Source organism: Quercus suber, unplaced genomic scaffold (assembly GCF_002906115.3).
Source record: "Quercus suber isolate HL8 unplaced genomic scaffold, Cork oak 2.0 scaffold_110, whole genome shotgun sequence".
Classification (NCBI taxonomy): domain Eukaryota; kingdom Viridiplantae; phylum Streptophyta; class Magnoliopsida; order Fagales; family Fagaceae; genus Quercus; species Quercus suber.
The window spans coordinates 494,093-507,971 of NW_027069575.1; the positions used below are offsets into that span (position 1 = coordinate 494,093).

The following is a 13,879-nucleotide window of genomic DNA, read 5'->3' on the forward strand; positions in this document are numbered from 1 at the left end:
CCTCTTCTTAAGCCTATTGACTATGACCTTGTTGACAGTCTTGGCTTGCCCATTTTCCTGAGGGGAAGTTGGAGTTGAGTACCTATTTGTGATCTCCAATTCGCAACAGCATCTTCTGAAGGCTTTACTGTCAAATTGGAGTCCATTATCCGAAAAGAGGGTATAAAGGATCTTGAATTGTGTGACAATGTTCCTCCAGAGGAATTTCTTAGCATCCACATCCCTAATGTTGGCCAATGGCTCAGCTTCGACCTATTTGGTAAAATAATTTATGCCAACCAACAGATATCTCTTATTTCCTACTTCCTTGGGGAAAGTGTCTATAATATCTAGGCCCTATTGGGCAAACAACCATGGACTAGACAAAGGGTTGAGGACCCCTCCTGGCTGATGAATATTTGGGGCAAACCTTTGGCAATGGTCACATTTCTTAACATACTCTAGGGCCTCCTTCTGCATCCCTAGCCACCAATACCCCTAGGTAATGGCTCAGTGCGACAGGGATCTTCCTCCTGTGTGACTCCCACAGATCCCCTCGTGTAGCTCTTCAAGTAGTAATTCTGATGCTTCCAGGTGGATACACAGTAAATATGGCCCAGAATAGGAGCTCTTGTACAATTTGTGGTCCTCGGACAACCAGATTTGAGGAGCGTTTCTTCGTATTTTCTCAGCCTCTGACTTCTCCTCGGACAAAATGTCATCTTTGAGGAATCTCACCATAAGGTCCATCCAGCTAGGACCCACACTAATTTGGTGAATATGAACCACGCTTTTTGCAGCCTCATTTGCTCTATCCAGATGCTCGACAATGATGGTTCGAGGCAAACCCCCTGCCAAGGAAGTAGCAAGCGTGATCAATGAATTTGCTCGGGTGTTTCCACTTCTGGAAACGTGTGACAAGCTGGAAAGATCAAAGTGTGACTGTAGGCGTTTGACCTGGCTTAGGTACTCTTGCATCGTTGCATCCCTGACTTCCAACTCTCCCTTTACCTGGCCCACTACTAATCTCGAGTCCGAGAACATCTCTACTGCTTTTCTTCCCATTTTCTGCACCATGGCCATTCCTTGTAACAAGGCCTCGTACTCGGCTTCATTATTTGTGGCTGAGAATCCAAGTCTTAGGGATTTTTCTATGATAGTCCCCTCAGGAGATACTAGGACTAGCCCCACTTCGGACCCCCTTTGATTCGTCGCGCCATCAACATACACCTTCCAACGTAGGGGCCCTAGTATTGAGATTACCCCAACAGATTTTCCATCCATGTTTTGCTCCTCGGCTACTATTTCTTCTGGTGGTTTGGAAAATTCAGCCACTAAGTCGGCCAAGACCTGGCCCTTTATAGAGGTCTGAGGCATGTACTTGATGTCAAAAGCTCCTAGAATTCTGTTCCATAGGGCAATCCTTCCGGTGTAATCAGTAGACCAAAGCGCAGACTTCAGGAGTAGTTGAGTCAGGACAACCATTGTGTGGGCTTGGAAATAATAGGGAAGTTTTTGCGTAGCATGAACTACAGCTAGTATGGCTTTCTCCAAAGGCGAATATCTGATCTCAGCTTCATGTAATGACTTGCTCACATAGTAGACTAGCTTTTGAAGGCCATTATCATCCCGTATTAGCACCAAGCTCACAGCATGAGGGGTTACAGCAATATATGCGTATAGGACTTCATCGGTCTCAGGACTAGACATGATAGGTGGTCAGGACAGGTACTCTTTGAGTTGCTGGAAGGCCACAATACAATCCTCAGACCACTCAAATCCTCTTCACTTTTTGATCAAGAGATATAATGGTCTGGAACCATCCACCAACCTGGAAATGAACTAGTTCAAGGCCACGATCATTCTAATAAACTTTTGGACCTCTTTGGCATTTTGCGGTGGTTTTAAATCATTGATGGCCTTGATCTGGTCTGCGTTAACTTCAATTCCCCTATGAGTAACCATTTAGTCTAAAAACTTGCCTGATCCCACGCCAAATGAACATTTGGAAGCATTTAGGCGTAGCTTGTGCTCCCTCAAGACATTAAAGGTGTTGCCGAGGTCTCCTAAATGCTCGGACACCACTCTACTCTTCACCACCATATCATCACATAGATTTCGATGTTCTTGCCCAGTTGCGGCTCGAACATCCTCATCATCATCTTTTGATAAGTGGACCCTGTGTTCTTTAAACCGAACGGCATCACCTTGTAGTGGTAGTTCCCGATAAGTGTTATGAAGGCGGTCTTCTCCTGATCCTCCAGGGCTAGTGGTATTTGGTGATAACCTTAAAAGGTATTTAAGAAACTCATCCGAGGATGGCCTGTAGTTGCATCCACCAACTGGTCTATCCAAAGCATGGGAAATGGGTCTTTTGGGCATGCCTTATTTAGGTTTGTGAAGTCTACACAAACCCACCATTTTCCACTTTTCTTCTTAACCAGCATGGTGTTGGCCAACCATTCAGGGTAAAAGACCTCTTTGATGGCCCCTGCACGCTTAAGCTTCTTCACCTCGTCCCTAATTGCATCGGCGTGCCCTCTTGATGGACGCCAGGGCGGCTACTTCTTAGGGATGATGGAGGGGTTGACATTGAAATGGTGACAGATGAAGGCTGGATCAATCCCTAGAGCATCACAAGCGTCCCATGCAAACATGTCTACGTTTCTTATGAGAAACTCAATTAGCTCCTCCTTTTCCTGAAGAGGCAGCTGAACTCCTACCTGAAGGAACTTCTCTGGGTCACCACCAATGACCACCTTTTCTAGATCTTCACATTTTGCCCCATTGGCAGCAGTATCAAGAGGCGACACTGGGGCCTTTGATTGCTATAAGTCCTTCTCAGCAGAGGCCGAGGACTCTGCATCAAGCCGATGTGAAGTGGCAGCCACTATGCACTGCCTTGCTGTGGATTGGCAGCCACGAACTTTGAGGACTTCGTCCCCGAATGGGAATTTCACTTTCTAATGCAAGGAGGAGGCAACAGCCCCTAAGGTATGGAGCTAGGGCCTACCGACGATGGCTCTATATGGAGGAGAGTAGGTGTCTACCACGATAAAATTCACTTCTACTATTTCTGGACCGGTTTGGATGGGCAGCCTAATCATGCCCTTTGGAATAACAAGCTTCCCGTCGAAACTTATCAAAGGAGAGCTATAAGGTATCAAATCTTCCGGTTTCAACCTCAACCCTTTGTAGAGGTCGGGGTACATAACTTCGGCCCCACTGCCATCGTCCACCATCACTCTTTTTACATCATAGTCCCCGATTCTGAGAGTGATTACCAGCACATCATCATGGGGCTGGGTGGTTCCAATCTTTTCTTCTTCTGAAAAACTCAGGATTGGGTGAGACTTCATCCTGGCCCTCTTCGACTCTGGTTTGGACACCTCGGCAGGCAGCTGAGCTACAGATAACACTCGTGAAGGGCGCATGCCCATTCTTCCTAGTGCGGCCAAGATCACATTGATCGTCCCTACGGGTGGCCCTAGAGTGGTATCTCTTTGGGGCTCTTGATGGGTCTGGCCATGATGACCACTGGAATGATGTAGAAGGTGCTTCAGCTTTCCTTTTGAGACTAGTTGGTCCAGATAGTTCCAGAGGTTCCTGCAGCTCTCCATGGTATGTCCGTGGTCCTGGTGGTATTGGCAATAAAGGTTCTGATTGCGCCTTGTGGACTCTCCCGCCATCTTATTCAGCCACTTAAAGTACGGCTCATTCTTGATTTTCTCCAACACTCGATATACTGGTTCTCGGAATACCGCATTGACAGTCTATGTGTTGGCTGCTCCGGATTGCCCTACGAAATCTCTCCTCAGGCGGTTGCTATTATATTGGTCTGACCTGAAATCCCTCCTCTCCTGAGGGATAACCTTCTCCTTTCCTTTACCTTGCAGCTGGTCTTTCTCTACTCGTTTATACTTATCGATCCACTTCATTAGTTGGCGCTCACTGGTGACAAGCTTGCTAATTAGAGATTTCCTCAAACCGTGCTTGGCTGGGAGGTTATTTTTGAAGGTGCTGATGGCGACATCATCGAAATTGCCGTCCATTTCATTATACATCTCCCAATGTCTGTCCAAGTAGGCCTTTAGAGTTTCTCCATTATGCATGGATAGGGACACTAATGCACTCAAGGGTTGAGGAGTTCTAATGTTTGTAACGAAATGGGAGCCAAAGGCTTGGGTTAGCTGCCTATATGAATCTATGGAGTTTGTCTTTAAGCCATTGAACCATCTCATCGCCACTGGTCCCAGGCTAGATGGGAAAACCTTGCACATCAGCACCTCGTCTTTGGAATGGATAGCCATCCTTTGATTAAACTGGCTCACATACTCCATGGGGTTTGTTTTGCCATTATAAATGGTGAAGGTTGGCTGCTGGAATCGTCGAGGCAGTGTAGCCCCTTCTATGTGGCACATAAAAGGTGACTTGGAGAGTTGATCCAGTGCCCTTCTCATGGCATCGTTTCCTAAGCCCCCAGGAGATGGGCTTTTACGCTTACGCCTCCAGTAGCGCTCTTCTTTGTGCGAGAAGGTCTCGTTAGGAGGAGTTCTCGATCTTTGTCTATAGTCATCATCGCTTTCATCATCGGAGGGCATGTCAGGATTAAAATGAAATTGCCTTCGTTGTGCATAGCGTAGATTTCTCTTCAAGTCATCAATCTCTCGCTGTATGATTTACTTATCATTCTGTCTCTGGGATACATGATTGCCCACACAAGTGTGGCTTCTGCTGGTTTGAGTGGTGTGCATACTTCCCTCTCGAAACCTTCCATTCTCTTTGTTTCGATTACGCTCCGGGTTGGGAAAGTTACCCTGTCATTGGGAGCTTGCTTGATGAGGGCCTGATCCTACCATGCTTGATTGTTGCCTTCACTAACGCACAAGTTCTTTCCCACAAACGGCGCCAATTGTAGGGACTAGGTTTGAGCATTTCTACTGTTTAATGAATGAATTACAGCCCAAATAGCCCAACACAATAGATTTATAGAGAATGAGTTTAAGAACTGGGTCTCAGTGAGGGATACAACAACTAGGTATGATTACGAGTTAATTTGAATAACAAGAACATGGGCTAAAGTATGAAACTTTGTTCTCGGCCCTCATCTTAGGAGCTTATAGTTCTTTTTACTTCTTCGATGCTAGGTTACAAGGGCTTCCAAGACTGTATAAATGGTTCCTGTGTTTTCCTCTTTTTCCTTTTTCTTTTTCTCCCTCCCCTTCCTAGAGGATTTCTTACATTATATACCCCATTTCAGTTGATCTTGACATTCCATTTATTGATAATGCAGGTCACTACTCGAGAGCTTGTCCCATCAGCCGCCTTCCTAAATCTTCTGTAAGTTGCAGCAACCAAGGTAGCACTGTTCAGAGGTTATTTCCTCATTAATGCAGCCAGAACGTTAGTTGTGGGCATTTAATGTGGAGGTGACAGTTTCTCCTTGAATTGCTCCTCCGCCATGCTCCCATGGCTGGTCTATTGTACTCGTCCTTCTTTATGGAATGCTCTGGGAGGCTGCCTTTGATGGCGTGCCGCTCTTCCCTTCTATGATCTTGGTTGATCGAGGATAAGATTGTCCTCGACGATATTCCTCAGCAATTTGGGCTTTCTTCGTTCGTCCTCGAATATTCCTTCCTCCTCGGCGTGGGCCTTGAGCTCAGTATAAAATGGGTCGAGGTTGTCAAATTCTTAGGCCCCACATTACCCTTCATTGTATTTTTGAAACATATTAAAGTCTAGTTTAAAGAAGAGATTCTTCTTCTAGAAAGTATAGATAACATTTGATTAACATAAAGGTTGACATGTATATTAAGAATATAAAGAACATATAATTCAATGGTTAGATTTTTAAAATATGTAATAATGTTTATTTTATTGAGTAAGATTGTAACCTTATACCCCCTCAAAAAAAAAAAAAAAAAAATTGTAACCTTATGCTACAACAAATTTTGTAGCTAAATTTTGTTTATATATATTTTAAGAGATGGATTCAAGTTACACTTGGTGTAACTCTAAAGAGTTACACATTTTCTAAATCATTAGATTTAAGTAGATCCAATGGTAAAAAAAATGCACTTATTAATGCTGAGATTCTGATAAGGATCTCATTTATTATTCTTATTTATAACACCATGTCTATCTCTAATCCCAAAAATAGGTATATTTTTCTCTCTGCTCTCTCTTTCTCATCCACTACACATTTTTAATAAGAAACCATTGATGCAATCATCTCCTCTCCCTCTCCTTTACCCCATCCCCTCCAATTTGGTCAATGTGTTATGGTGTCCAACCCTTTAATCATCCTTTGAATTTTACAAATCCTTTGCCAATTTATTTATTTATTTGCTCTAGTTCGGCCCTAGATTTCTAGTTCTAGGTCTATAGCTCTTATTATCGATGATTAGCGTTTGAACATGGGTTTTTGTAGAAAAGGGTAATTCCGTTTCAGCAAAACCTATATTGAAAATTGATTAGATTTTGAATTGGGTATTTGTCAAAGCGAACAAAAAAAATCATATATTTTTTTTTCGCATTGTGTGAGGGGGACTGATTTGAAGTCTGATCCTTCATCAATTTGTGTCAATTCGAAATTTGGTGGTGGTTCTAGAAGTTGGGTTAGGGAGTAAATTATCCTTGTGGAAATGAAGTTATTGGTAATTGGCTCAAGCTTGGCTTTAATATAGGGAGATTTGAGATTTGGTAATTGTGTCAATTATTTTCGTTGTATAGCTATGGGTTTACCTAAGATGAAATGGTTTGTTTACTTTCTAGTTTTTACAACTCTCTTAACTATAGTGTTTAAAATAAAATTTTCTAGAGTCTTTGCTAATTTAAACATCCTGTTTGTTTTGATGGAAATTTTTTTTGTGAAAATAGTTTCTTTTACATTTTCCTATGTTTGATAATATCATAAATAATAAATCAAAATAAAACTATTATTGATTAACAAAAAAAGAAAAAGTTATAAAAAATCCTATGAAAATATGACTTATTTTTTTAAAGATTGCTTTCTTCTAAAATTACCACCAAGAAAAAAAAAATTATCTCAAATTCTCAAGCCACGCTAAATAATAAAAAAAATGTTAAAAGATAATATAGAAATTATTGAAAATAATTTTATTTCATTCTAAGGTTATTATCTAATATAGAAAAATAAGATATTTAAAAATATATATTTTAAAACATTAATGTGGAATAACACTTCCCCTAATGTGATATAATGATCATATATGGGCCTATATGACATCAAAGCATCATGAAAACAATGAAATAGGCCCGCTAGCATATTAAGATGATATATGAAGAACCTCTATTTTAGTACACAAAAATTGTAAAAATAAATTCGAAGCTAAAATTCTTCTATCCTTGATTCTAGGGAAGATTAAAAGTGTTCCATTATCCCGGTTGGAGAATAAGTTATCATAATTAAAATTTTTGTTTTAATTCATTGAAGATGAATCCTGTCTATAATATTCAATCAACGTTCTATTAATCTTTTCCTTTCCTGGTAAGAAATACTGTTATACTGTTATAGTTATCATATGCAAAGAATGGTGGTGGAAGAGTAATGGAGGAGAGAGAAACGTATAGTGGATGAAAAAGAGAGCAAATAGAAAAATATACCTATTTTTGGGATTAGAAATAAGTATGAAATGTTATAAATAAGAATAATAAATGAGATCCTTATTAGAATATCAGCATTAATGAGTACATTTTTTTGACCGTTAGATCTACTTAAATCCAATAGTTTAGAAAATGTATAACTTTTTAGAATTACACCCAGTATAATTTGAACTCATCTCATATTTAAAAAGGTATAGGTCATTATAATTTTCTTCGTTTCCCTCACCTTCCCATAAGATTCATAGCACCTTCCCATAAGATTCATAGCTCCTACTTGGTAACGCTAACGTAAGAAAAAGACAAAAACCAGTGTGATCCGGCAATCTAAACAGTTGAATTCCAAGGCAAGAAAAAAAATTTAATTTAGTTTGGAAGAATTCGGAAAATATTCTGCTACAGGATTTGCATGAGGAATGCCACAAATGGTAAAAATCATCACAGAATTACACAGCACCGCCCAATGGCAGTATTTTCCTTTGTTTTCCTCCAAATAATGGGCAGTAATCGCAGCCCCCAAATCGCAAAGCCTAGTCGATATAAATAACTGTAGGGTTCCACTAATAGGCCAGTTGTGGCTGAGGTAATGGCAGCCTGTACCTGTTTCATCTGTGTTGTTGTATTAAGATATTGATGTCAAGAGGCTTGTAACTTATCCAGCACTCATTGAGGAGCTCCACTAAGCACAGCCAGTATGTGCTCTACTCAGACGGATTGCAGAATGAATACAATGAAGATAATCTCATCAACAAAACCCTCCATCAAACTTCAATGACATTCATGTATGAGAAAAAGCTCTTGCATACATCAAAATCTGATGTGAAGACAAATTTATACAAACACCAAAAAATTTTACACCAATATCCACTTCATGTTCCCCAGGCACATTAGCAGATACGAAAGGAGAATTAATTAAATACAGAAAACACAGCAGAACAAGCAGAGGTTTCCTCTACTACAATCACATAGAACAGATGAAGTGAAGAACATCCATCACTGAGAACCAACGTGTAAAATTAAAAATAAATCACAATGATCATGCTGAGGACAAATGTCGTTATTTAAGTACCAAAGCTAGGGAAGAAGGAAATTCTTGAAGACTGACAGACTAAGAAGAGTTGATAGCTTTCAAAGCTGGAATAAACAAGGAGAAGAAAGAGTAGACAAAGGGTTCAAAGGGAAATCACCACAAATTACTCATTTTGTAGAAATTTTCCAAAACGAGAAGATTTTGAGGAAAGTTGTGGGGCTTGAAGAAGATATCAAAATCCAAAATGACAAGTCAATAATATAAGACAGCCAGATATTCAATACAAAATTTATAGATTCCAAAACACTAGGAGCTCGTGAGCTAGAATAATCTACCCCTTAAGAACCCCTAGTTTCCCCAATGATGCTCGAATGTCATCACTATTACATCCCTCAGTTTGAACAACATTGGGACTATCAAATGGAAAGACATGTTCTAGAGGATAATTTCTGTTAGCATGAAGCTTATTTGCACCAGTACCAACTCCCTTCAATATCACAGTCTTACGGACACCACCAAGCAATCCTTCATAATCTGTGTCCCCACACTCTCCCACAAAGACCACAGTATTTGACAGGTCCATGCCCCAGCGGACAAACAGATACCTGGAGAGGAAGAATTAGTACTCTATAATTGATCTCCATAAAATATAGAGAACATATGCATGACATGTAATCCCAAAGAAAACATCAGACATTGAACAGTAAGAAACAGAAGTGAGAAGCGGGAGGATAGAATGTTTTGCACATTAAAAATAACAAGTTTGGATCGTGTGCCTCAAATGTTTTCCCCTCCATAATTGAATGAGTACTTTTGTTTTCATCAAAGCTTGTATAGACTTGTCTTCTCAATGTACTCAAGATGACCTTACTTAGTTTAGTGATGCTTGTAGCATACGTTAGTTAGACATTCAAGGGTAAACAATATAAACGATTAGCTTTGTTTTAAGTAAAATTATATCAATTCATCACAAATCACAACCCAGAGTTCCAGGTCAATCAATATAAGGTACCTCTAAACAGAGTTTATTAAATTGAAAAGCAATGAGTATACAAGTGGCTTACTTCCTGCAATAAGGATCTTGAGATGAAATTATGCGTTGTGGACCCTATGGCTGATTGAACAAATTTTAAATTTGACAGCCGATGGAATAGTTTTCATAAGGATTATGATGATTCAACTAATAGAATTTCTCCAATAATGCTTCAATAACTCAAAGCCAAGAACACATCTGAATATCTACATAAACCTGCCTATAGACCCACATTTTTTAAGCTGTGCTAAAGATTAAAATTTCACCTATATCGGTAGCTTGGATCAGGATTGAAGAGCTTGAACAAATAATTTTGATGACTACTAGAATTCTGCCATTTAAATACTTTCCACCATCAATTTTATCAAAGGCATATTTCTCATGAGCATTTGGAATTAATCATCACTGACAGCCTTGGCCCACTTTATCTCAGCTATATTTACTCTCATTCTATACATAACTGGTACCACTTCCTAAGCAACCACCAATTTAAACCACAAATCAAGGATGATGGAGACTGGCAACACCCAGTGAAGAACCAGAAGGCATGCCAAAGCTAAATGCCAATACCAAGCATTTTTGGAAATGATGCCAATCAGCCAATCCCTCGAGGCCGGCCTTTGAGGAGAGGGTTTTTTTTTCCCCCAAATATTATATTATATAATAAATATGGTGGCAGCTTTTTAATGGATTTCCCACTTGTCTTTATGCTTTTGAATCTTTTTTATTTAATAAAATATACTGAACAGGTAATAACACTTCAGCTCTAACATGTGCAACACACTTTCAATGAATTTGTTGAGAACTATCGCATCATATAAGGTGCCAAAAAAAAGAAGAAAAAATAACAAATAAACAAGGTAGCTGTGCAACTTTAAAAAATAGAAAACCTCTACATGCATACCTGAGGGCTTGGGATCTAGAGGCCAACACAGGGATTACATTCAGCTTTGGACCATTTTGACAGTATATAACATGACATCGGAGAGCCTGAATTCTCATCAATTTCCGAAGTTCCTTAACTGGGGGAATCTGTGATTTCAAAATAGTTACTAAAATTTGAAAATTCTAAAAATAAAAATCAGTAATCAACAAACCTTATAAATATAAATAAAATTCTCCATCTAAAAATAAATTGCTATAAAAACTAACAGTGCAAGATGTGGGCTTTATATCACTGAGAGAGAAAAGAGAGGGTGGATTGGGGGAAACACCACTTTTGATATTAGTCTTTCACATATAAAAATAAAAAGAAATATTACCAATGATGGGTCTTTCACTTTAAATGCATAGCAATGCATGGACGATCCTGATTCATCTTCCTCAACAAGTTGTCCTGCCTTTCCATCATTGATAGAAGCAACCCAACGTACCAAAGTCTTCCTCAAACCCTCTCCACCCCAGCGGTATTCAGTGTGTGAACGATAATCCAAGTCTACCACATAGGGAAGCCCAGAAGGACTGTCCTCAGAGCTTGATGATGGATAGTAGAGCTCACTACCACTGTTACAGATAAAAGCGTCAAATTCGGTTGGGCTCAAGCCTCCTGAGATCAAAAGAGAGTGTATGTCCGATATGGTTAAGGCTGTTGACAATATAAACCCAACAGATCCTGCATCCCTGTCCTTCCCTGCTACCTCAACAACTGTTGAAATAATTTCAAGAAGATCTGAGGTTGTATCACAATCCACAGAAATTACAACTATATACTTCCTCTTTCTCAATGCTGGAAATTTACTAGGGCCGACATTATTGTCTGCTCTCTCTGCGGATGCAGCCTTTTGTGTGCCTTCTATAACACCCCTAGACAATTTCAAAACAGCATTTTCTGCTCTACTCATTTCATCAACAGCATTTTCTTCAGTATCTAAAACATTATCAAGATTGGAACCCCCTTCAATTTTCTCACCATCCAATGAAAGCTTCAAGTTTAAAGATAAATCTTGTATATCTCTCAAGGAATCACCAGGCGAATCCGATTCTGAATTGTCATATTCAACGTCACTTTTTTGCCATTGTGGCTGCCTTGGTCTGCAACTGGCTATTCGAGATAGGTATGTCTTACAATGCTCTGGCCATGAAAAAAGGTGAATATTTTTCAGTCCATTCTGCCGGCATTTTGCCCAAAGTTGCTTATCTGAAACAAGTTTCAGAAGAGCATCTGCAATAGACTGCTGATCATGGGGGTCAACGAGTAGACCATTGTCAAGAACCTGTAACAAGTCCATCATCAGTATTTTAAGCTACAATCAAACTTCGACTGGATATGACTCCAATAAACAGATCAGAAATTCCTTTTAAGTAATAGGAAGGCTCCACAGATGGACACACCCTATGAATATCAACAGGACCACCATTCTTTGTGGCAACAATAGGCAAACCATAAGCTGCTGCCTGCACAGAAGAGGAAAGACGGTTGGATTTTGCATAAAATAACATCTAAAAAGTAAAGCATTCTGATAAAAGATAAAGAGAAGCACCTCAATTAAAGTAAGCCCAAATGGCTCAATGAAAGCCGGATTGATGAAAACACCCTACAAGAACAAAATTATTGAGATGATGGGTTAAACAACACATGTACTAAAGAATTTTGAGCCAAATAATTTTCTCTGGTAAGAGAGCTGCTGAGATGAATAACTTAGTGAGAGGGAAACAAATTAGAAGAGTTGAAAAAATGAGTTCTCTTGACCAAATAGAAATTTAATTTAGCCCAGACTTATTCCAAAAAAATCAACATGAAAATAGTAACAGTTACTCCCTCCCCCTCCCCCTAAAGCATTAGAGAAGGGTGTCCTGCTTAATTGAGTGGTCTTCTTGTTATTTTCAGCCCTGCATTCTCTTTCTATTCATTAATTAACCTATGATTTATATTTGAGTCCCAAAATCTAAGACAAAATGAGCATTTTCTCCCCTAATGGAGCCCAGTTAGGCCCGGAAAATAATGGCAGCACCAATGACTATCTCTCCCTCTCCCAGTTTCCAAACTCCAGAACAGCCACCTCCTTCTTGGACAACTGAAAGGAGGGGGGGTGGGGGGAACCCTCTTTTGACCTTAACCGGTACCAAGCTTGAACACTAGTTACCATGCGAGCCAAAGCACAGCCTTAACTTAACTAAATGAACCAAACTTAACATGCTCAACCAAGTTTAGAACCAACTTGAGCCTGACATGCACACACACTCTTTGGCATCTGGATAGATCAATATTCTGCTGAAACAAGCTAAAACATTCCAAAATTCAGTTCAGCTTGACTTTACACAAGAAGGTGCATATGGAAACTGATTATTGGAGGCTTCTGTATTGTAATATCAAGTAAATAGCTTAATCAGAATGTTCTAAATACCTAAGACATAACATGCCTCTATTGCCATTTCATAAATATTAAGATTTCATTTTATTTTTTAAAATTGTTAATTTCCACAACACACAGTGAGTCTTGAAATCACAACCTTACCCTCCATGCTGTTCTTATGAGGGAAGTGCTATTTGAGCTAGAGTTTATTGGCAATAAATACCAAGATTTCCTTCTTCAGTTACTTAATTTTCATGTGCCTTTTCCCTCTCTTTAAGTTCATCTAATACTATTTATTGTGCTAAAGAAGATCTCCCTGTATACCAAACTTTTTCTTGTCTATAAATTTCTATTTCAAATGTTTGTGTGTGACCCAGTAAAGAAAGCCAGTAAGTGAATCTTTGCATTTCTTTTGCACTTCACCAAAACTACAAAGAAATTATGCAAAGGAACAAAAGAATCTAGAAGAGCTAAGGGCAAAGCATATACATCAATGAAATCACCAATGATCTAATCATACCATATTTTATGAAAATATCTTTTTCTTTACGGAAGTTCAACCAGTAGATCTGACTCTCACCACAATTTGAAAAATAGATTAGAAATCAGTACCTTGGTTTTTGCCGCTAGACGATAAATGTCAGGAACGTCAGACTGCTTGTGGTGTTTAGGGTATGCCACTTGTCCATAGAGATCATATTTGTCGATCAGCTTAAGAATTGAAAGAACAACAGATGCATTTGTGCTAGACATTTCATCAATATCATCACGGTTTCCCAAGATTAATGTCTGCAACAAATTTACAACAACAAATAAAGTGAAATTATTGGCATGCAATTTAAGACATTTTTTATGTGGGGATTGGGGGGGGGGGGGGGGTTTGAATCCTGGCCATTAGGTTGTCAATTTAGCTACGAAGCT

At 39.4% G+C, this 13,879-nt stretch overlaps 3 protein-coding genes across 3 annotated transcripts in view; all 3 read right to left on the reverse strand.

The window, feature by feature from the left end:
• Positions 1–2,981: 2,981 nt before the first annotated feature.
• On the reverse strand, positions 2,982–3,668 carry LOC111984318 (uncharacterized). The gene has a single exon (XM_024015934.1). The coding sequence runs from the start codon at positions 3,666–3,668 to the stop codon at positions 2,982–2,984; it is 687 nt and encodes a 228-aa protein (XP_023871702.1).
• Positions 3,669–3,752: 84 nt separating this feature from the next.
• Positions 3,753–4,580, reverse strand: LOC111984317 (uncharacterized). The gene has a single exon (XM_024015933.2). It carries the CDS (start codon positions 4,578–4,580, stop codon positions 3,753–3,755), a length of 828 nt encoding a protein of 275 aa, XP_023871701.2.
• A 4,287-nt stretch (positions 4,581–8,867) lies between these two features.
• The window catches only part of LOC111984301 (probable sucrose-phosphate synthase 1), an 8,317-nt gene continuing 3,305 nt past the window's right edge, over positions 8,868–13,879 (reverse strand). The window contains 6 exon segments of the mRNA XM_024015924.2: positions 8,868–9,237; positions 10,570–10,697; positions 10,928–11,878; positions 11,997–12,059; positions 12,146–12,199; positions 13,571–13,747. Coding sequence (XP_023871692.2) covers positions 8,964–9,237; positions 10,570–10,697; positions 10,928–11,878; positions 11,997–12,059; positions 12,146–12,199; positions 13,571–13,747 — 1,647 coding nt within the window. The 3' untranslated portion in view covers positions 8,868–8,963.

Excerpts from the sequence above, each read along its gene's own strand:
- LOC111984318 (XM_024015934.1), bottom strand. The coding sequence starts at position 3,668 with ATGGCGGGAGAGTCCACAAGGCGCAATCAGAACCTTTATTGCCAATAC.
- LOC111984317 (XM_024015933.2), bottom strand. The coding sequence starts at position 4,580 with ATGCCCTCCGATGATGAAAGCGATGATGACTATAGACAAAGATCGAGA.